Source organism: Hemiscyllium ocellatum, chromosome 1 (assembly GCF_020745735.1).
Source record: "Hemiscyllium ocellatum isolate sHemOce1 chromosome 1, sHemOce1.pat.X.cur, whole genome shotgun sequence".
NCBI classification, from domain to species: domain Eukaryota; kingdom Metazoa; phylum Chordata; class Chondrichthyes; order Orectolobiformes; family Hemiscylliidae; genus Hemiscyllium; species Hemiscyllium ocellatum.
In genome coordinates this window covers 42,071,842-42,096,932 of record NC_083401.1, presented here as the reverse complement: position 1 = coordinate 42,096,932, position 25,091 = coordinate 42,071,842, and the positions used below count along the sequence as shown (strand labels likewise).

General features: G+C 41.4%; 1 protein-coding gene across 1 annotated transcript in view; it reads right to left on the bottom strand.

Moving 5' to 3' along the window:
- smad4b (SMAD family member 4b) overlaps window positions 1-25,091 on the bottom strand; it is a 100,732-nt gene that overhangs the window by 33,830 nt on the left and 41,811 nt on the right. Inside the window, exons 6-8 of the mRNA XM_060850447.1 lie at window positions 21,000-21,119; window positions 15,151-15,264; window positions 8,595-8,645 (exon numbers count right to left, since the gene is read on the bottom strand). Of these exons, the coding sequence (XP_060706430.1) occupies window positions 8,595-8,645; window positions 15,151-15,264; window positions 21,000-21,119 (285 nt within the window). The remainder of the gene's footprint in view (window positions 1-8,594; window positions 8,646-15,150; window positions 15,265-20,999; window positions 21,120-25,091) is intronic.

The following is a 25,091-nucleotide window of genomic DNA, read 5'->3' as shown; positions in this document are numbered from 1 at the left end:
AAGAAATAACCTTTCGTCTTCATCAGAAGACAGAATCCACAGTGGTGGAGGTCAGAAATTATGGATGACAAGACTTGAAAGAATAGTCTTTACCCTTAACAGTAGCTATGTTATTGGACAAGGACTAATTCAGGAGAGGAGGGCAAGTAAGGAAGGAGGAACATTGATCAAGAATGACTTTAGTCTTCATTTAGATTGGCAGTAGCCATGTGGAACAATTAATAACAGTGCATTTGTAGCAGCTTCCTAGGACAATGTAACGTTGATCAAACCAGGGTTCAAGCTATTTTAGATCTGGTCATGTGTAAAATATTTTATAAATAAGCACAGAGTGAGAGGTCCATGAAAAACAGCAACCATAACATGGGAGAATTTAGCATTCAATGTGACAGGGAGAAACTTGGGTCAGAAACAACTGATCTTAAATAAAGGTAATTAAAAAGAAGGGTAGAGTTAGCTGGAGTGGACTGGGAAAGGAGTTCAGCAGCAAAGACAGTTGAGGAACAATGGCAGGCATTTAATAAAATCATTCATGGTTCACAAAAAGACATCTCTAAAAAAAAGAATTTTAGAAAGGAGGTAAGCCAGGGAAATTAAGGATAGCATCAATTTCTTAGGTTTTTTCCCTCTCTGACCATGATTTCTCTCATAACAATTTTCCTTTCCTGCTTCGACACCTTGATTTGTTATATTTACCAAAGCTTGATCACTCACATCCCTCTGAAGTTTAAAGCCCTCTCTACTTCCTTAGATATACCACTTGCCAAAATAGTTGCCCTAGCATGGCTCAAGTGCAGGCCATTCAAACAGTACAGATCTTACTTTACCTAGTACTGGTGCTAGTACCCCACAAATCATCTGAGTTAGAGTATTTTCTTTTAATCTCATTGTTTTATGTTAATTTTCATTCTGTCCGGTAGCAATCCAGCAATTTCATATTGTCTGGTAGTAATCCAGTCAAATCTGAGTAAAAGCAAAATAACGTGAATGAAATCTGAAGAGAGATATGGAAACAATGAAGTCATGCCTACAACAACAGAAAAAGAGCCATGCAGTCTACTTCTAAGCTCCTGGTCTCTAATCCTGTGGGTTATGGCACTTTTAATTGTATATCCGAGTATAGTTTTAACTTTGTTAAGAGTGTCTTTAACCACCTATCAGATAGTATTCTTGGTCCAATTGACCCTACTTCTTTACTTCCCTTTAATGCTTTAGCATCCTTAAACCCTTACAGTACATCAGTGCCTCTCTTCTAATAGAAGTACAGTGGTGCCTCGGAATCCAACTTTAATTCGTTCCAGGAAGCTGTTCCGATTGCGAAAAGTTCGGATTCTGAAACTATTTTCCCCGTTAGAAATAATGGAAAGTGAATTAATCCGTTTCTGGACCCAAAAAACAACATTTTCAAGGCACTTTTAACTGCAAACACACATGGTTAAATAAGATGAGTAAATGACCTAAATATCAAGTAATAATAATGAAAATAAGAAATAAATGTACTGACATGAAAATAACTTAAATTTACCTTAGTGAGGAGTGCTAATGGTGCATGTGGAAGCTGGAGAGGAGGAAGGAGGGAAAGGGCTTACTGCTTGGAAGGTGAGTCACTTTCCATAATAACATCAGGTAACTGTGCTTCTGCTGTTTGCTCTCTTTGTCTCTTCATTCTCGTAACACTAAGACCACTTGTAGAGGGCTGCGGCTTACCGGACTGGCTTTCTTTAGAGAAACACCTTTCCAAAGTTGTCTGGTATTGGCGACTTTTCTGAATTTTTCTGAAGTGGTCAATCACATAGTCATTGAACATGTTCATGCTCCTGTTGACTACTGCCTTGTTAGGATGCCACTTTTCAACAATGGCCGGTGTTTTAGACCACAGGAATCACAGTTCCTTAATTGCAGCACTGGAAATGTTCCCACCAGCTCCCTCTTCCTCATCTGAAGAAATTTCCTCTGCCACTTTTTCTTGCTGCTTCTTGTGGAGGTGCTGAAGTTCTGTGGTGAGTTCATTCTTGTGATCCTCCACTAACTCCTCCACATCCTTGTGGGCGGCACGGTGGCACAGTGGTTAGCACTGCTGCCTCACAGCGCCTGTAGACCCGGGTTCAATTCCCGACTCAGGCGACTGACTGTGTGGAGTTTGCACGTTCTCCCCGTGTCTGCGTGGGTTTCCTCCGGGTGCTCCGGTTTCCTCCCACAGTCCAAAGATGTGCGGGTCAGGTGAATTGGCCAAGCTAAATTGCCCGTAGTGTTAGGTAAGGGGTAAATGTAGGGGTAAGGGTGGGTTGCGCTTCGGCGGGTCGGTGTGGACTTGTTGGGCCGAAGGGCCTGTTTCCACACTGTAAGTCTAATCTAATCCTCTTCACCCACCTCCAAGCCCATGCACTTGCCCAGAGACACAATAACAGGCACAACAGGTGGTTCTTCGAAGCCTTCAAAGTCTCTCCCTACAACACATTTAGGCCAGAGTTTCTTCCTTGAAGAGTTCATTGTCCTCAGAAACACTTCCCTCCATGCTTTGTCTATGATTCTTAAGCAATGGAGGATATTATAATGATCTTTCCAAAACTCTGAGGGTCAGTTCGGTCTCATTTGTCACCTCAAAGCATCTCTGGAACATAGCCTTGGTGTACAGTTTTTTGAAATTTGAGATAACTTGCTGGTCCATGGGCTGGACGAGAGGAGTGGTATTGGGGGGCAAGAACTTCACCTGGATTAAACTATATTCGCCCACCAAATCTTCCAAGCCTGGAGGATGAGCAGGAGCACTGTCCATCACAAGAGGAGCCTGCGGGGTAGATTATTTTCTTCAAGATAAGCCTTCATAGAAGGGGCAAACTCCTCATGAATCCATTCAGTGAAGAACTGCCTGGTAACCCTTGCTTTCATGTTTGCCCTCCACATAACATTAAGCTTGCTCTTCATAACATTGTTCTGCTTGAACACACATGGATTCTCTCAATGGTGCACAAGCAAAGGCTTTATCTTTCAGTCTCCACTGGCATTACCACACAACGAGAGAGTAAGCCTGTCTTTCAATGGCTTAAGGCCTGGTAAAGACTTCTCTTCCTTAGTTATATAGGTCCTCCTTGGCATCTTTTTCCAGAAGAGGTCTGTCTCATCACAATTGAACACCTGGTGTGCCACATACCCCTCAGTGTTCACAAACTCACTAAATTTCTTCACAAACTTTGCCACTGCATCCACATTCGAACTAGCAGCCTCTCCATGCATAACAACACTGTTAAAGTTTTCAAACCACCCCCTACTAGCCTTAAGCTCATCAGTAACCGGCAGACAAGGGAGGTGCGGTAGTAGTTTGGCGCACCAACCTCTATACTGCTGAGGCCAATCGCCAACTCGCGGACACCTCCTCTTATCGCCCCCTCGACCACGACCCCACCTCCCACCACCAAACCATCATCTCCCAGACCATCCATAACCTCATCACCTCAGGGCATCTCCCATCCACCGCCTCCAACCTCATAGTCCCACAACCCCGCACCGCCCGTTTCTACCTCCTGCCCAAAATCCACAAACCTGACTGCCCCGGTCGACCCATTGTCTCAGCCTGCTCCTGCCCCACCGAACTCATCTCCGCGTACCTTGACACGGTTCTGTCCCCTTTAGTCCAAGAACTCCCCACCTACGTTCGGGACACCACCCACGCCCTCCACCTCCTCCAGGATTTTCGCTTCCCCGGTCCCCAATGCCTTATTTTCACGATGGACATCCAGTCCCTGTACACCTCCATCCCCCATCACGAAGGACTCAAAGCCCTCCGCTTCTTCCTTTCCCGCCGCACCAACCAGTACCCTTCCACTGACACCCTCCTTCGACTGACTGAACTGGTCCTCACCCTGAATAACTTCTCTTTTCAATCCTCCCACTTCCTCCAAACTAAAGGAGTTGCCATGGGCACCCTCATGAGCCCCAGCTATGCCTGCCTCGTCGTAGGATATGTGGAACAGTCCATCTTCCGCAATTACACTGGCACCACCCCCCCACCTTTTCCTCCGCTACATCGATGACTGTATCGGCGCTGCCTCGTGCTCCCCGAGGAGGTTGAACAGTTCATCAACTTTACTAACACCTTCCATCCCAACCTCAAATTCACCTGGACTGTCTCAGACTCCTCCCTCCCCTTCCTAGACCTTTCCATTTCTATCTCAGGTGACCGACTCAACACAGACATCTACTATAAACCGACTGACTCCCACAGCTATCTGGACTACACCTCCTCCCACCCTGCCCCCTGTAAAAACTCCATCCCATATTCCCAATTCCTTCGTCTCCGCCGCATCTGCTCCCAAGAGGACCAGTTCCAACACCGCACAGCCCAGATGGCCTCCTTCTTCAAGGACCGCAGATTCCCCCCAAACGTGATCGATGATGCCCTCCACCGCATCTCCTCCACTTCCCGCTCCTCCGACCGCCACCAAGACAGAACCCCACTGGTTCTCACCTACCACCCCACCAACCTCCGTATACAGCGTATCATCTGCCGTCATTTCCGCCACCTCCAAACGGACCCCACCACCAGGGATATATTTCCCTCCCCTCCCCTCCCCTATCAGCGTTCCGCAAAGACCACTCCCTTCGTGACTCCCTCGTCAGGTCCACACCCCCCACCAACCTAACCTCCATTCCTGGCACCTTCCCCTGCAACCGCAGGAAATGTAAAACTTGCGCCCACACCTCCTCCCTCACTTCCCTCCAAGGCCCCAAGGGATCCTTCCATATCCGCCACAAGTTCACCTGTACCTCCACACACATCATCTATTGCATCCGCTGCACCCGATGTGGCCTCCTCTACATTGGGGGAGACGGGCCGCTTACTTGCGGAACGCTTCAGAGAACACCTCAGGGACGCCCGGACCAACCAACCCAACCACCCCGTGGCTCTCCCTCCCACTCCACCGAGGACATGCAGGTCCTTGGACTCCTCCACCGGTAAAACATAACAACACGACGGTTGGAGGAAGAGAGCCTCATCTTCTGCCTGGGAACCCTCCAACCACAAGGGATGAACTTGGATTTCTCCAGTTTCCTCATTTCCCCTCCCCCCACCTTGTCTCAGTCGGTTCCCTCAACTCAGCACCGCCCTCCTAACCTGCAATCTTCTTCCTAACCTCTCCGCTCCCACCCCACTCCGGCCTATCACCCTCACCTTGACCTCCTTCCACCTATCACATCTCCATCGCCCCTCCCCCCTACCTTTTATCTTAGCCTGACTGGCACTCTCTCCTCATTCCTGATGAAGGGCTTATGCCCGAAACGTCGAATTTCCTATTCCTTGGATGCTGCCTGACCTGCTGTGCTTTAACCAGCAACACATTTTCAACTGTTAAACTCATCAGTATCAGCACTACTCCCAGGCACGTCTCTTTTAAGGTCAGCATACAGGAGCTTGGCTTTCTCACAAATTATGCCCTCAGAGATGGGATCACCAACCAACTGTTTTTCGTTTATCCACACTAAGAGTAGTTTTTCCACCTCCTCTATAAACTTTGATCGCTTGGATGTCAGAGTCGCAACACCTTTTGCCACATCAGCTGCTTTTATCACTTCCTTATTTTTCAGAATCATACACACAGTCGATTTCGGCATCTCAAATGTGGCAGCGAGATCAGACACACGCGTACCGCTCTCATGCTTAGCGATAAGTTCTTTCTTCAACTCAATTATCGTTCTCACGGCCTTCCTCTTACTTTTATTTGCTTCACTGCTCTTCTTAGGTGCCATGATGAATACGCAAGGGTGATAATTAAAAAAAACCCAGCACAAATCAAGGTGAAAACACGAGGTAAACTAGTAATGGACACACGAGAGATGCTTTCACGACTACTTCCCGGGACGAATTGAACAATGTGCGACCTGAACGGTATATAGTGTTCGGATCCTGAAAATGTGTTCGGATTTTAGGCCAAAATTTTCTCAAAATACTTGTTCGGATTCCAAGTTGTTCGAACAAAAAGGGTGTTCGGATTCCGGGGTCAACACTGTAGATAGTTCACACATATGCTAACTAGTCTATTTTTTCATAGACTCGAGTTATACCTTCCCTCTGACTCTTCAGCTACAAAGTAAACAAACCAGCTGATTCAATCATTCCTTCCAGTTAAAATTCTTCATTGCTCGCAACATCGTTGCAAATTTACTCTGTTCCTTTCCTAGGGAGATCACATCTTATCTGAAATGTGGTGACCACAACCTTGTACAGTACTCTGGCTGGGATCCACATAGTATTTTATACTGTTCTGCATAACTTTTTACATAATTTTTCAACTAATAAAGATAGTTATTATACCTAACTTTTCCTCTTGGCCACTTTATCCACTTGTCCTACTACCAAAGGATCTGTGAATATGCCACTTCAAGATCCCTCCACACTGCCTGTCACACTCAAATTTATTGCACATTCCCTGGCCTTGGCTGCCATCCCCAAATACATTATCTAATAATATAAACAAATGCAAAATTAGATGTCACTGCTCATCAAATATTAATGTTTAGTGAAGGGTCTGCTATAGATTATCTCAGCAGCAAAAAAGTTAATAACTGCAGATGCTGAAAATTTTGGAAGAGAAACAGAAAATGCTAGAAAATACTGAAGTCAGGCAGCATCTGTGGAGAGAGAAACAGATTCAGGTTAGCTGTCTTAAATTAAGATTAGGGCTCATAAATTTAGGGCAGAATATATACTTGCTGTGAGCTACTATAAGTGACTATACTGCTTCTTTGTGATTTTTAGCAGATCTGTTCCATAACCCAGCTGGTGTTCCTCGATATTTTGCTATTTGGGTAGAGGTAAAGAGGGATTTCTTCTCTCAGATGGAGAGGTGGTGAATGAGATAGTAGTAATGTTAATGGACTGAAAATCCAGAACTCCAGGCTAATGTTTTTGGGGCGTGGGTTCAAATTCCACCCTAGTAGATTGTGAAATGCATAAAAATCTGGAATAAAAAGTTAGCTTAATGATAACCACAAAATTCCATCTAGCTTACAAAAATCGTTTTGGGACGTAAACCTGCCATCCTTACATATAGTGTGGTCTACTTGTGACTCCTGACCCAAAACTGTGGTTGGCTCTTAACTATTCTGGGCAATTAGGGATGGGCAGTAAATGATGGCCTAGCCAGCAACATCCACATCCCAAAAAATTAAAATGGGCTGTGAACTTTAGAATATCGACAGCTCTTTGGGTAGAGAATTTCAGTGAGTATATTAAAACTCAGACATCAACTAACATTTTGGATACTAAGTCATACAGGAGTAATACAGGAGTTATGGAGGTGATGATGATCTGCCATGATTTTAATGAATAATGTGATAGGCTAGAGGGTCAAACAACTTCCTTTTGCTTGTACTTCACATGTTTTTGTCTTATATCCAGGCAAGCTAAATGCAAGTTCAAAGGTTTCTGCACCAAAGCAAGTCTCCTGCATCAAATACAAGTCTTAGGAACATAGGAAATAGGAGCATGATTAGGCAATTTGATCCCATAAACCTGAACCACCATTTAGCTAGATTACAGTTGATCTGATCTTTTATTTCAAAGAACGTCCCCCACACTATGTGTATACCTTTTGATAAACTTTAATATCGAAGTGGCTTCTAGTACTATGTATAACAGAACTATAGAAAAGAAATTGAATGTGTGCAATCATTCAGGTTCCCAGAAGTAATCATTCAGAGTAAACCTTGTTGAAAAGTCTGAGATAAAACTGTTATTAATGTTGATAAGCAAACCTAAGTAAACAGGGAAGAACAGTTGACACACATTTTAAACTATTTAAGATTGCATTTTCTCCAAAACGTTGAAGAAAAAAGTGATCCATCATGGAGGGAAAAAAAAAGCTGGTATTTTAGGGGAGGAAGTCTGCCATCCTTACAAATTCTGGTATACATGTTATTCTAGCCATATAGCAAGGTGCCAGTTTCTAAAATATCCCCAGGCATGGCCTAAGCAATGCTGTCAGTTGGAGCACCAATGATGTCTATATTCCATGATAACAGAAAAAACTCATTACTATGCATTGGTATTTTTTCTGGTGTAAGAGTTCTGATCAACAATAAAGTTTATCATGCTACTTAGTCTCGAAGTAACCGGATAATGCACCTTCCTCACACAACTTATTCATAATAAATTTCACATCAGCTTTTTGGTAATACCTTATTTTTAATAGGGCCACTGATGACATTACAAATTTATTCAGCAACTGCATTTAATTATCTGAAAAATGTAAATTTCTCTCAAGTGCAGTTTTTAGGACTAATGTTGAGTAAATTCAGCATTAATACAACTGAGGTCAGAGTGGATAAACTGACCTTAAGAATTTCAATCTGATACATATACAATTATCAAATTGTTATTATTCCTATTCGAAGTAAAAGCAAAGTTCTCTTGCTCATATGTGCACAGATACCCAGATGTACATTGAAAAATTACTGATAAACGCACAACTTCAAAAAACCCTTTAATGCAAGGTGCAGTAAATTTAGGATAATTTCTGACTCATTGTTGGGAATCATATTATAAATTAACAAATGAGGTTTATGCAATTCTTAGATTTCATTTTTGTTTTACTAACCTGGATGATTGGATATGGGAGGTTGGTAGGCAAGTTCATTATGCACTGTCCCTAGGGAAGAAAGTTTGGACATAATTTTATACCTCAAAATACAGAAATAACTTCGCGAGCAGAAGTCTTTTCTACTAAAAGTCTGTTAAATAAATTGTCTTCATCATTTGGTATTACTTGTAGATGTTTTCTATAATTTCTATAGATGAAAACAATTCCGATCAACTGATTAAGCATTTTTAAAAGCAAGTCTGACTGGGTGAATAAAATTCACTGATAATAACTAGAAGCAGCAAGGTGGAATGGTCAGACTAATAAGGAAAGTAATTCCAGCCTTTCAGCACTCAGCTGATGCGATAATATTCTTCTTTCGAGTTTCCTCTTAAGGCAATGTATTGCAGTATCTCTCATGCTTTCGTTTTTCTAACAACACAAGATCTTTTTCTTAATTCAACGTCACAATTTCTTTAAATTTTCTCTTGAGTGAACTTTCAAGTTATGCCACAGAATGGGAAACATGAAATCGTTTCTATTTTAATCGTTACATACTGAGCTGTACCAGATAATAAAGACCAGGAGTGAAAATAAACCATTCAGCCCATCAGGGTCCAACATTCAATGAAATTATGCCAATCTGTTAACCCTCAACTCCATTTTCCTGCCTTTTCCCTATAACCCTAGATTCTCTTACTAATCAAAAAAATATTTATTTTAGACCCAGCCTCAACAGCCCTCTACAGGAAAGAATATCACAGATTCAAAATGTTAAGAAGAAATTTTCCTTCTCTCTGTTTTACTGTGTAATCCCTAACTCTGGTAAACCCTCTGGTCCCAGACTGCCCCACAAGGTGAAACAATCCTTCCGCATCTATCCGGTCAAGTTTTCAAAGACTCTTGGACGTTTCAATATGATTGCTTCTCGTTCTTCTAAATCCCAGTGACTACGGGCCGGTCTCCTATCAGCCGCATTTCGTAAACTCAATTTGACTGTAACACAATTTGTGGATTGCGAACTTTTTTTTAATAAAGCAAACTCCCATTCACTGTTATGTGATTTCATCCCCTATAATACCAAACGGCTGTGGCTTATTCTGCTGGTGCATCTATTGCAACAAGTTGTCGTTAGTGTGTCTGTGTGTCTCTCTGGGTTTGTTTGCTTCTATGGTGCGTGGAAGGGGGAGGTGTGAAACTAACGACGGATTACTGGAGACCCTCATCCCTCCCCACCCCTCCATCCCAAAGCTATGCCTGATCCAAGTTCATCCAGTCTCCATTTGAAAGGAGAATGGCAGAGGAGGCTGTATCTGAGTGTTTCGGCCCTTCTTTCTCTCTGAAACCCAAGAGCCATCAAAACCTCCAGCCATTCAGAGCATCCCAGCCCATTAGCCACCCCTTCAAAATGAAGATTTTACTTGTGCCAAAAGAAAAATTTCCTGTTTTTCCCTCTTCAGAAATATTTTTGGAAATAGGTTTGTTGGGGAGAAATCCCCTTGTTTGAACATCTTTATCCACATTATGAAGTGACTTCCTAGCTGGAAATGAAAATTATAAACTACAATAGGACTTAAACAACACTGAACCAGTGTTGGACCAGTGCTAGCAAATTTTAGATGGGATGTTATTTAATTGAGAAATTCCCTTAAAGTGCTGCATTTACTGTATTAGTTCACTGAAATATATAACTTAAAAATTTACTTCAATGTACCATAGTTTGTGTTAGGTAGGTAGACAGGCAGTAGACTGGAGGAACACAGCAAGTGGGCAGCAGCAGGTGGTGGAGAAGATGACCCTTCTTCAAGTTCTGAAGCCTGACAATTCTTCAAGCCTGTCTACTTTAGATTCCAGCATCTACACTTTTTTTGTCTCTGACATTGTGCTTGGCTAACCATTATTTTTGTTTCAACTGTTGATAGTTCACCCCAACCCTATTTTTCCCATAAGTGCAATTTTCTATAGTACAGCATCGCAAGGGAACACAACTATTGCATGATAGGAGAACAATCTGTATGGGCCTAACCTCTCCTCAGAAGAGGGTCCATCCATATCCGATATCAGCTCTGTAAACCTTTTATAGACTGCCTCCAATGCCTGTATACTTTTCCTTGCATAAGGGACCCAAAACTGTTCACAATATTCTAGCTGTGGTGCAACTCGCACCTTGTAAAGTTTCAGCAAAACCTCCCTATTTTTATACTCCATTCCATTTGAAATAAAGGCCAACAGTTCATCTGCATTCCAGAAAGTGTAGTACAGAAGGGAAACATATTCTTATGCCACCACAAAAATTTCTATATAATGTAATTGATTGATCTTTTACTTGGTTTCCCAGCATATACTACTAACATATTATATGCAAGAAATTTAACAAAAAAGCATCATCAAATGCAGGAATAGAACATCTGATACAAGTGTCATCATCTGCCATACAATTCTTTTCCCCTGAACATTCAAAATTTTTGACAACTAATATTATTTCCTATCTCGCCCATTTCTTACACCACTATGTCATTCATGATGTAATGAGTACACTGGAAAGGTCAGTAGAGTCATAGAGATGTACAATGCAGAAACAGACCCTTCAGTCCAACTCGTCCATGCCGACCAAATATTCTAACCCAATCTAGTCCCACCTGCCAGCACCCAGCCGATATTTCTCCAAACCCTTCCTATTCATATACCCATCCAAATTCCTTTTAAATGTTGCAATTGTACCAGCCTCCTCCATTTCCTCCAGCAGCTCATTCCACCCACACACCCTCTGCATGAAAAGTTGCCCTTTAGGTCTCTTTTATATTTTTCCCCCTCTCACCCTAAACCTATGTCCTCTAGTTCTGGACTCCCCCACCCCAGGGGGAATACTTTGTCTATTTATCCTATCCATGCCCCTCAGGATTTTATAAACCTCTATGAAGGTCACTCCTCAGCCTCTGATGCTCCAGGGAAAACAGCCCCAGCCTATTCAACCTCTCCCTATAGCTTAAATCCTCCAATCCCGGCAACATCCCTGTAAATGTTTTCTGAACCCTTTCAAGTTTCACAGCATCTTTCCGATAGGAAGGAGACCAGAACTGCACACAATATTCCAATAGTGCCTAACCAATGTCCTGTACAGCTGCTACATGACCTCCCAACACTGTACTTAATACACTGACCAATAATGGAATGCATACCAAATGCCTACGTCACTATCCTATCTGCCTGCAACTCTACTTTCAAGGTCCAATGTCTCTTTGTTCAGCAACACTCCCCAGGACTTTACTATTAGGTGTTACGTCCTGCTAAGATTTGCTTTCTCAAAATGCAGCACCTCACATTTATCTAAAATGAACCCCATTTCCTCAGCCCTTCATCTGATCAATATCCCATTATAATCCGAGGTAACCTTCTTTGCTGTCCACTACAGCTTCAATTTTGGTGTCATCTGCAAACTTACTAACTGTACGTTTTATGCTCACATCCAAATCATTTATATAAGTGGCAAAAGGTAGAGGACCCAACATCGAGCCTTGTGGCACTCCACTGGTCACAGGCCTCCAGTCTGAAAAACAACCCTCCATCACCACTCTCTGCCTTCTAACCTTTGAGCCAGTTCTGTATCCACATGGCTAGTTCTCCCTGTATTCCACGAGATCTAACCTTGCTAACCAGTCTCCCATGGGGAATCTTGTCAAACACCTTACTGAAGTCCATATAGATCACATCTACCGCTCTGCCCTCATTAACCTCTTTGTTACTTCTTCAAAAAACTCAATCAAGTTTGTGAGACATGATTTCCCATGCACAAAGTCATGTTGACTACCGCAAATCAGTCTTTGCCTTTCCAAACACATGTACATCCTGTCCCTCAGGATTTCCTCCAACAACTTGCCCACCGCCGACATCAGGCTCACCGGTCTACAGTTCCCTGGCTTGTCCTTACTACCTTTCCTAAACAGTGGCACCACATTAGCCAACCTCCAGTCTTCCGCCACCTTACCTGTAACTATCGATGATACAAATATCTCAGCAAGAGGCCCAGCAATCACTTACCCAGTTTCCCACAGAGTCCTCAGGTACACCTGATCCGGTCCTGGGGAATTTATCCACCTTTACCTGTTTCAAGACATACAGCACTCCCTCCTCTATAATGTGGACATTTTTTCAAGATGTCACCACCAATTTTCCTACATTCTAAATCTTGCATATTCTTTTCCACAGTAAACACTGATGCAAAATATTGATTTAGTATCTCCTGTCACTCACATGTACACCTTCAAATCCCAAAAAGGAGTTACCATCAACTGGTTATTCAACAGAGGGAATCAGAAGCAATCGCAATCAGTATTTGAACGTTGCTTCGTGCCAATTTTCAGCTGAAATCAGTGGGATTTTCCCTCTCTACCCCAATGAAATCAGTTATTATCACCCTTTTAACTATCACATTTTGAAAACATTTGAGCGAGCAGTAAAGAGAGCGAACCTGAAGTGGCCCTGGTCTATTTCCTCGTGTAATATCTCATGGTAAATCTAATATAAGCTACTATCTTTTCAGTAAATTAAATTTCTGCACTTACAAAAGCAGAATGCACAGCTATCTAACCTGCCTCATCATTTTAAAACATACAAAGGAACTGTTAACTGTTCTAGTGATGTGTTTTTGTCCTGTGCCAGAACCTTTTGTCTATACTTGAGTGATTATTGGTGTGTAACTTAATCTCATCAGTTTAAATAGATGTTTCGAGGAGACTGGGTGGCACACTATGGTTTTCACATTTGGGTAAAACATAGAAAACAGACGCCATAGAAAACAGAAGGCCATAGAGCCAGCTGCATCATTCAAAGTGATTATGGCTGAACTCCCATCTAAACAACATGTTGAATGCTCTCTCCATATCCGTTGACACCATTAGCCTCTAGAAATCTATTCCTTTCTTAAATGAATTCAGTAATTTGGTGCCCACTATATGTGGTAGATTTCTCATCTCAGTCCATCTATCTGGTCTACAAGGTAGCTTTGACAAAACGTCAGTTCTTTTCTCTCCTAACAGATGCTGCCAGACCTGCTGAGATTTTCCACATTTCTCTTTCAGTCTACGAGGTCTACCTTGTTTGAGTCTGTGAGCCTTTGTTCAAGAAGTCCTACCTTCCAAATCAGATGGAATGTCATCCCTACATTAAGTCTGTCCAGATTTGTCATAATTATACAGGTTTCAATATGTTCCCCTCTAATCTTCTGAATATGGGTTCTGTCAACACGCTTCATACGACAAACCTACCATCCCAAAGAATAGCTTGGTGAATCCAAGCTGGACTTCTTCTGTTGGAAGTGGATCTTTACTTAGACTGCATGCTCCTTCAGGTGTGATCTTACCAAGTCCTTGTACATCTGCAACAAGTAATCTCCAGTATTCTCATCCCTTTGGAATGAAGGTCAACATACCATTTGCTTTCCTAATTGCTTGCTGTCCCTTTCCTTGTTTGCTTTCAACAACCAGTGTACAGGACACTCTGTTCTCCTCGTACATCAACATTTCCCTATTTAATACCATTTAAATAACACTCTGTCACTCTATTTCACCTGCTGAAATGGATAGCTTCATACTTACTTGCATTATACTGCATCTGCCATTTATTTAATCACTGATTCGACCTATCTAAATCAACTTGAAGCCTCTTCACTTCCTCCTTACCACTCAATTCCTCTTAGCAATTCTTAACTACCCTCTGTGTAATACATAACCGGTCTAGCTAGTGATGACCTTAGCCTGTGAATGCTTTTTCGATTAAAATCTGAGGAAACTTGGAAGCTGTCCTCAAAAAAAAAACTTGCTTTGACCCAAGATACTTGTTTTTATTGTGACTATAAGTTAAAGCATGAACATTAAGTTGCATCTAACCAGATTATGATCAGCCACACTTATTTAATGCTAGTGCTTATAGATATAGCTTATATCTAGTCCTTGTGCAGTGCACATTACTAGTCCCCTTTAAAGATTCAAAGAAATATCTATCTACCATTGTGGGGAGCTTTGTCAGCCTTTGTAAATAACATTTTCCATCATCCAGAGTGCAACTTAATTGGATCACATCTGTAAGTAATCTTTTTCTGTGAAGACTGGAAAAGACATTTCAAAAGCAACTCTATGCCCATTGACTGGCTTTCTGAAGTTAATTCATTTCACAAGTTTATTCTTGCTGCAATGAAATGGATCAAGGCAAAATTGAAAACTTATCTAAAAATTTACCAAATTCAAAGATCGTGTTAATAGTAGACTAACACAAATGAATACTAAGGCCCAAAATATTTGATCAAAAGCAGTTTTATATGAAAAGTTGAAAAGAAGAATTGAGATGCATTCAGCTCATCATTAAAGCCAGCATCATGCATAGACTATTCTTGATACCCAATCATCCTCTTGCCCACGAAATTAAGCTCAAATTCAAAACTGTGGGTACAGATATTTCATGATATTCTGGGTGGATTACAATGTAATGTTTTCTAAACTCTCAGTCACGTAACATCTATAGGGAGGTGCAAAACTAAGCACAATTGCTTGGTTGATACAAGTCCTGCATCAAGACTTACAGTAATGGCCAGCATGATGTATAGGGGTGTGGTGTTGAAGATGTCCATTCTGGTGGTGAGGCATGTTAGGGGTAAATGCTGCTGTTCTGCTTCCAGTCCAAGTTGTAGTGCTATCTGTTAGGTTACAAATTGGGAATATATGGTTGTATATATCAATTTTTATAACAAATAAATCAAATATCTTCAACAAATAAAAGTAATTAATCCCCAAAGTTGCAAATAATGTCATAAAGCGACGTAACATCACAATGCCTAATCGGTTAAATTTTTGAAGAAGCTTAACTTTATATTATCAATGTCTTGCAGGTTTTTGAAATCACACACGAAGAATCCTAAACACAGCTGAATTACAGCTTTATCTGTTCTTAGCAAATACAAATACAAACACAAACACAGACATTTTCAAATCTAAAGCTGCCAAACCCTCCTTCCACAACACAATAAGCCTATGTTGACAACTCAAAAAATAAGTTTTGCACATTTTCTAAAGAACACAAAAGTGGCAGTCAGAAACTGGTCACAAACTGACATTAATTTTACAGTTCTAGAATTTCACAGAACAGGCCATTTAGTCCAAATGGTTCATGCTAGTTATCCCTCAGCAAAATTCCTATGGACCAAAATATCAACAGTTAAGTGATAAGGCGAACAGACAACCCTCTACATGACAGAGAATTCAAACAGCTTCCTCCGTGGAATGGCAGAGACGCACAAGATGGCAAAGGAGAACTTTGATTTAAAAGTCACCAGATACAGTTAGTGAATTTAAAACAAAGTTTAACAGGAGTGAATTTTAACACTTACTGAGATCATTCACTATTGAAGTCTCTCAACCTTGTTTAACTTTCTATTCAAGACTACTTAGTTTCACATTGAGACACCAAATGTTTATCAATGTAGTAAGATTCCAATACCAAAGGTGATTGTTCTTAGCTAAATTTATTGGAGACTAAAAGTAATTCAACAATATAGGGCATAAGTACAATAAATGGTCAGAAAATGTCAAAGCATCAAAACAGAAATTTTTTACTGCCACCTGCTGTTTTTCAAATATAATAAAAATTATTTTAATTTTAACAAGGAATAATATTAGAAATACCAGAGCTAAAAGATATGTAACTGCACTGAGTTTACTCAGTAAATAAACTGTATATGAAATTATCCGACTCTACTAAAGATCAACTACTCAAATGCAGAATTTTAAAACTGTAAATCTCTAATAAATTGTTTTATACCTGTGCAAGTATTACACAAAACATGTGCATTTGTAGAATAAAAAATGTAAATTGTAAAGGAAGAAAATGACATGCCATCAGATGCAGTAAAATCTGTTTCATAAAATGGAACACAGCATAAGAGCTTTTCTTTAAAAACCTTTAAAAAGTGAAAGGGTCTACATTAAGAGGTATGAAGTGAAGAATTGCTTTGATTCAGTTTTATTTTGTGGACAAAATTTTGAGATGGAATTGCAACTCTTCAAAAAGGTACCATAACAAAATTTTAGTGGTAAGTGTCTCAAAGCAAAGGAACTGTAACTAATTAATTTCCAGATATGGAATCTGCCCATATGGCTAAGGCTTTGGGTATAAATAGCAGAAGATTTGTCATGGTTAAACTGCAAATTACATCTCCCATCACTTGCATACACTGTATACAGTGCAAACCTTTCCATCAAATCTTGCTTCTCATTTTGTTTTTAAACACTCCAGCCAGGTTGTAAAATGTATGAGGATAAGTAACTGCTAGAAAGTGCAGGAAACATTTCCTTTTAGGCAAGAAATAGGGAGAATGGGTGAATATCCAGATTAGTAAAATACAACTCGTGTTGCTACTATTGCAAATGCCACATCAACTGAGACTTTTTTTAAAAATTAACTTGTCCACACCTCTGCAGCAGGTGGGGCTTAAACCCAGGTCACCTGGCTCAAAGGTAGGGATGCAAACACTGCCCGAATAGCCCTCCATGTCCAATGTATATGGCTATGTGTATGCTCTACTTACGATTAAAAGCAGTTGAAACTAACTGGGGAAAGCGTAGGACGTATTTAAGAGCCCCTTTTCACACAGGAGTGGATGATCTGGGAACAGGAAAAGTGCACTGCAATTATGGTGTTGTGGGTATGTGGAAGACAGACGAGCTCGTGCTTCCTCCCGCTCAGATAGATGTTTTTCAACTAGTGGGTGTGGAGAATGTGTGGGTGGTAAAGATCTGGTGATTCCTATAGCCTAATCACAGTATCTGTGCAGTCAAAGTGACCACTGCAACAATGTCCCAGAATTGGCATAAGCACTTTCCAAATAAATAATCTCAATTATCATGTCAATATTTAACAGCCAGATTACAGCACCTCGACAACGATCCCAGTCAGTCAATCAATTCGTATTCTCTCAGATCAAGCACAACACAGCAATATAAAGTAGGTCTGTGCTCTTGTCAAGCCAAAGCTCCAGGAGCAAAAGACTACCAAGAGCATTGACAGCTGTGTACTAACCTGAACAAATCTGCAGGAACTCAAACATACTCTCAGCTCATTGGCCATGCAAGTTTTAATACAACAAGCGCAAAATTAGCAATTTCTTTGTTGAATACTCTAGATATATTTCCAAGATTTGTACAAATTACAGCCCTAGCAGTTCTTCAGCCTCCAATGAGGCTAGTTTAATCTGAGATTATAAAATGCTGGCTCATAAAAGTTTTGATATGTAGAAGTCAAGAATCCTTGACATATGCAATCCAAGCACATCATGAATCCACCTTTTCTTTGCTTTTGCATTTTCCCCCAGATGCATGGTCTTGAAATCAGCAGTGCAAGGTTCTTCAATTTTGCAGAGACATTCAAGTATAACCAATTACTCTACATAAGATGAGTTACTCATAAGTATGTCTGGTGTCCTGCAATAATAAATATTATTTGCATAGACACTTCTTAATACATTGAGAACTTATAGTCTTATAAAATATTTTCCTGTTGTCAAGACAACAGAGCCAAACTTTCAAGTTGTGGCAAGTTAAAGTGGGATAGATGCTTATGCAGTGCAACAATGACAGAATGTGATCAGACATTTCAATTAATTAACGATTTTTGGATGTATTAGGGGATTTGGGAGTGCAGCAACATACAGAAAGACAGACTACTTTTTTTAAAAATCAAGAAAGGAAACCATTTTGTCCTTTTTTTCCTGCAAGCTCACCCTGCAGACGTGATGTCACACTTTGTGTGTAAGGTAAGACCCCCTTCTTCCAAAAGAAAAGTTACAGGTGGAAGATAAAAATTGTCTCCTGGTGACTCTCACTATTTCATTTCTCTCAATTAATTTTTTGTTTTTTGAAGGATTTTGTCTCACTCTGGTCAAGTTCTGTTTCTGAAGAGATGTTGGAGGGACCAGGCTCCATAGTCCCTTCACTCTGTGAAGTTCCTGAATCCATCTGGTTAGCCCGTAAATGTAAGAGAAGACCCTGAAGGGTTTGCCCTATTAGTTGCAGGGGAGTACGGAGAGAGTCAATGGAGCCACACAAGTTCTCCATGTGCTCATTCATGTCTTGGCGAAGTCCATGAATTCCCTCTTCAATCCTTTGGAAACCATCGATCAACATTGCATTGTGACATTCCTCGATTTTAAACAAGGTTTCTTCAGGGACCCAAGTTGAAGATCTCCATCTATTTGGCCCGTTATCTGGATCATCCCCTGGAAAACCTGGATGAATAATTTCTTGGGGTTCCCCATAATCATCATCCTCATCATCATCTTCAATGGTCACAAGGTTCGACTCCGCCATGGTATCTATGAGAAAAACAGGTGAAGGGGGAATCTCAGCATATATTGATTATCCAGGAGGACAAGTACATTCACATTGAAGGACTGAAAGAAGGGTAACAAGGATGGTTCCAGGCCTAATGGAAGAGGCGGAGGAAGCTCATCCTGTTAATACTGGAGTAAAACCTGGTGTGGGGGTGGGATGTGATGGGATGGGAATGGGAAGAAATGAGGTATCATGTTAAAATCATGGAGAATTGGGTGAAATGCTTTCTGAGAGAATTGGTAGAAGAAAATCAGGTGTAGCTGCAAGCTAAAGTAACCACAAGCTAAATGTGCCTTGAAGCTGACACTTTTCATAGAGAGAGCTGATTGTAGTCTGCCAGTACATATTGATTAACTTGAAGTATATTTAGAGAAACTGGACCCAATTCTTGATTTGCAAAGTTTAAAGGAAGATTAGCACCAAAGTTTAGCACCAATAACAAAAGAGACTGTGAATTTCATGGATTTAAAAGCTAATCAATCAGAGTGGGACGACTGGCACTGGTATGATGTGCAGACACATGAGTGGTACTTCCTGCTAAAAGCTTTAGGAGACTCAGGATCTCAAGGATGAACCCTGCTTCCTCCACATCCCTTCTCCAATTATATCCTTGTAGAGCAACAGATTGAATGCAGGTTGTGCCACCGTTATTTCCTCTCAGATATATCTTGGGTAAAGAGAAGAGTGCATTGATTTTCTCCAAAAATTGGCCACCATAACTTTGATATTTGCCACCTAGGGGATAGTATTTGGCTTTCTCCTTCCTGTAAAGCTCCTCCTCATGGTGCTGCACTTCTACAATCAGGCCACCCAACTTGTCTTCTCTGAAGTTTTGTTTTGCTGCATTTACTGGAAGTTTCCTGTGCCGTTAAATTTGTGCAATTTTCTCGGTCGCAAAGTGTAAACAAACTGAAGCAGCGCATTGTAACCATGCATTTCAAAATCAGCCAGTCGCATTTCCTGTGAAAATCACAATTTTGGTGCAACTCATGCAAAGAAATTCTAGAATGCCCCAAATCACAACTGCAACTTAATGCAATGGGAGGTGTAACATAATGAGTGAAATTGGGCCACATTCTTTGATGTACAGAAAATGCCGAAATGTACAGTATCAACCTTTGTAACAACTTAGCTCCTTCACATCCATTCCACATTTTAAACATATAATTACTAACACAATCACATTATATAGTCTCTGTATTTTTCCTGTTCCAAACCAAAATGACAGGAAACAAATGAAAAACAATTTGATGCTTAACTGTTGAGATTCAGAACAATGCAAGTTTCTTGGTTCTAAAGCAATTTAAACAGTTCTTGGATTAGTTGGCAAAAGTGGAAAGGTAAATTCAAGCTATGAGCAATTACATAGAATCAACAGCATAGAAACAGGTTATCCAGCCGACATGTTTCTATTTCACACACTCTTGCTTGCATGTATTTGTTTTCCTTAATTCAAACATCAAGCCTCCTCTTAAATATGCAAATACTATCTGCTTCGACCATTCCAACGTGATAGCAAGTTCCACACACTACATTCTAGATAGATAAATTAATCCTGAACTCTGTGTTTGATTGCTGCGTGCTTATCGTACACTTATGCACCTAGCTATGAACATTTTTCAATTTACAAACAAGATTCAAAGTGTACTGTATTTAAAACAAGTCATTTTGAATCTAAAACAATATTTGAATCTTGGTGCAAAAAATTCTGAAATTAAGTCGAAATAAATTACTTGAAAACAGGATCAACTGTGAAAATAATTGTGGTAACATCTACTTAACTGCCAACAACCTAAAATTATACTTACTGACCCTGTCAGTGTATATGCATGCACATAGACACACGGGTGTGGTCTACAACCTGGACAAGCTGATTCCTAAGTGGTGAATCGCAACCTATTATGCATAGTTTGGAGTGAACCAGTCAAACTGACATTTAGCATCATGTAAATTATAAATTGTGGGTCAAATGACCAACAACTTAATTGAGGTATGTAAACACTCAGAATAATGATACTCAAATAAAACTCAAATACTATTTCCTTACTGTGATGGTAGGTTGCTGGTTGTGTTGGAAAGCCATTCTGTTGAGTTGCTTGCTGAGGCCCAGATGCAATCTGTACTAATCCATCACTGTGGTTCACGAGCAACATGTTACTTGGTTGACCTGAGAAAAATAAAATTCAAGACAAAATTTATCCTGAAGAATTTAGCTCAACAAATCTGAAACACTGATAGAAAATAACAGAAATTAATGATGCAACTTCAAGACCCTGCCTATTGTAACACATTGTTTCAGGACAAATACTACTCAAATTACCATTTTTTCCTGATAGCTTCTCTCCACCCCAAACCACCAGCTTTGTGCAGAATTATTTACATAATTCTGTGGAGTTTGCACATCCTCAGTATTTGGATGGATTTCTTTCAGATGCATCTTATCCACTTCCCGCACCTCTGCCCTTGAACCCCACCCCTCCAATCGCAACAAGGACAGAAGCCCCTTTGTCCTCACCTTCCATCCCACCAACCTCTGTATACATCGCATCATCCTCCACCATTTCCGCCACCTACAAACAGACCTGACCACCAGAGATATATTTCCCTCCCCACCCCATTCACTTTCCATAAAGACCATTCCCTCTGTGACACACTTGTTAGGTCCACACCCATCAAACCACCCTCCCCTCCCAGCACCTTCCTCTGCCACCGCAGGAATTGCAAACATGCAACCACACCTCCCCCCTCACCTCTGTCCGAGGCCCCAAAGGAGCCTTCCACATGCAGAGTTTTATCTGCACTTCCACATGCCATTGACTGTGTCCGTTGCTACCAATGTGGTCTCCTCTACGTTGCGGTGACAGGGCACGTACTTGCACAGCACTTCATGCTCGGGACACTTGTACTAACCAACCACACACACACCTCCCCCATCCCCACTCCGCTAACGACATGCAGGTCCTGGGCCTCCTCCACCACCACAACCTAACGACCTGATGCCAGGAAGAAGAATGCCACATCTTCCACCTTGGGACCCTTCAACCACATGACATCAATGTGGACTTCACTAGCTTCCTCATTTCCCCTCCTCGCCACTTTATTGCAGTTCCAACCTTCCAACTCGGCACCGCCCTCATGACCTGTTCTACCTATCCATCTCCCTTCACACCTATCTGCTTCACCGTCCTCTTCGACCTATCACCATTGCCCCCACCTCTATCAACCTATCACACTCTCCGCTACCTTTCCTCCATATCCATCCTTCTCCCATTTATCTCTCTATCCCATTGGCTCACAAACTTCATTCCAGATGAAGGGCTTTTGCCTGAACCATCGATTCACCTGCTCGTCGGGTGCTGCCTGACCTGCTGCATGTTTCCAGCACCACCCTCTTGACTGTGATCGCCAACATCTGCAGTTCTCACTTTCTCCTAGGAGCATTGGCCATGCTAAATTGCCCACAGTATCCAGTAACGTTTGGGTTAGGTGGATTAACCATGGGAAATGTAGTGTTGCAGGGATAGGGTAGGAGAATGGGTCTGGATGAGCTGCTCTTCAGAGGCTCGGTGTTGACTCGATAGGCCGAATGGCCTGTTTCCAAACTATAGGATTCTATGATCCTATGAAAGGCAGACATTTGAGGCAATACAAGAGATATATTCCAAGTAATTGAACCTAAAAGATCACCCAGAACCCCAAATGATTCAAGTGGTTCAGCCCTGGTTTTTTATCGTGCTGAAAATCAGATCAAGACACGTTCAGGGACACATCACTGAACTTGATTTTTGTCTAGAAAATTTCACATCTTTCACAAGGGAAATCATATTATCACTAATTTGTCAGCTAAAATAAGTCTTTAGCATGAAATTATAAATTTCAGCCAACGTTCCAGTCTCTGATATTACAATCCTTGGATAAGGCCTACCCCACTGGAGTAATCAGACATACCAGAGATAGCAGCAACAGTGAGGAGAGATTAGTCCTGGGAATCACCACACTGACCTATGCCATGTTGTCATTGAGTCCAGAGTTAAAGATGGCAAATATAAGTATTATCACCTACTATGCTAAATTGGTAATACATCATGTTGAATATCAACTGGACAAACTGAAGGTAGCAATAGCTTAATGTAGGGAGCTTCAATGTCAGTCAAGTTTAATTAGTAACCCAATTGTGCGTGAACATTTATCGAATAATGATCATGCACATTATGAGTTAAAATGTAACATTTAGAACAAAGAAAATTTGCAGCCCAGGCACAGGACCTTCGGCCCTCCAATACGGAGTCGTTTCAAATCTACTGTCTAAACCTATCACCCACTTCCTAAGCATCTGTATCCCTCTGCTCCCCACGTACTCATGCATCTGTTCAGGCGCACCTTAAATGAATCCACTGTGCCGCCACTGGCACCTCCAGGTACCGATCACCCTCTGTGTAAAGTATTTTCTGCGTGTATCCCCCTTAAACCTGTCTCCTCTCACCATGAACGCATGACCTCTCATTACTGAATCCCTCACCCGAGGAAAAAGTTTATCTCTGTTCACCCTGTCTATACCCTTCATGATTTTGTAAACCTCAATTAGGTCCCCCTTCAATCTCCTTTTTCCTAATGGAAACAATCCTAACCTACTCAACCTCTCTTCATAGTGAGCACCTTCCATACCAGGCAACAGCCTCGTAAACCTTCTCTGCACCCTCTCCAGAGCGTCCACATCCTTTTGGTAATATGGCGACCAGAACTGTACAGCGTATTCGAAACGCAGCCGAACCGAAGGCTTGTACAATCTTAATATGGCCTGCCAGCTCTTATGTTCAATACCCCGTCCAATGAAGGCAATCATACCATACGTCTTCTGGACCACACTATCCACCTTTGCAGCCAACTTCAGCATACAATGGACCTGCACACCCAGATGTCTCCGCTCATCAACCTTCCCCAATTAGACTTTCCAAAATGCATCACCTCACATTTGCCCAGATGGAACTCCATCTGCCACTTTTCCACCCAATTCTCTAGTCTATCTATATTCTCCTGCATTCTCTGACAGTCTCCTATGCTTTCTGCTACTCCACCAATCTTCGTGTCATTTGAAAACTTACTGATCAGATCAACATTGTCTTCTTCCAGATCATTTATGTATATTACAAACAACAGTGGCCCCAGCACTGATCCCTGAGGAACACCACTGGTCACCTTTCTCCATTTTCGAGAAACTCCCTTCACCTATTACTCTGTCTCCTGTTGCTCAACCAGCTCGTTATCCACCGAGCTAGAACACCCTGCGCACCATGTGACTTCACTTTCACCATTAGTTTACCATGGGGAACCTTATCAAATGCCTTACAAAAGTCCATGTTTATGACATCTACAGCCCTTCCTTCATCTATCAACTTGGTCACTTCCTCAAAGAACTCTATTAAATTGATACGGCACGATCTCCCCCACACAAAACCATGTTGCCTATCACTGATAAGCCCATTCTTTTCCAAATATAAGTAGATTTTATCCCTCAGTAACTTCTCCAGCAACTTTCCCACCACTGACGTCAGGCTCACTGTTCTGTAGTTACCTGGAATATCCCTACCTTTCTTGTACTTTGAGCAATCCTGCAGTCCTCCAGCACTTCACCTATGTTTAAAGATACTACAAAGATATCTGTCAGCTATTTCCTCTCTTGCCTCCTTCAGCAACCTGGGATAGATCCCATCTGGTCCTGGGGATTTGTCTAACTTAACTTCCTTTAGCCTACCCAACAGATCGTCCCTCCTTATGTCAATGTGATCCAGAGTAATCAAACTTTTATCTCTAATCGCAACATTCATCATGTCCTTCTCCTCAGTGAACACTGATGCAAGGTAATCACTGAGAATCTCACCCATTTTCTCAGGCTAAACACACAACTTTCCTTCCTTACCATTTAGTGGACCAACTTTTTCTTTAGTTACCTCTTGCTTTTTATATATGAAAAAAAGGCCTTGGGATTCTCTTTAATTCTGCTCACTAAAGTTATTTCATGACCCCTTTTAGCCTGTTTGGTCCTCCTCTCTCAATATTCCTCCAAGGCCCGTTCTATTCTTAGCTGCTTGGACCTTATGTACGCTTCCCTTTTCCTTTTGGCTAGTCACACGATTTCTCC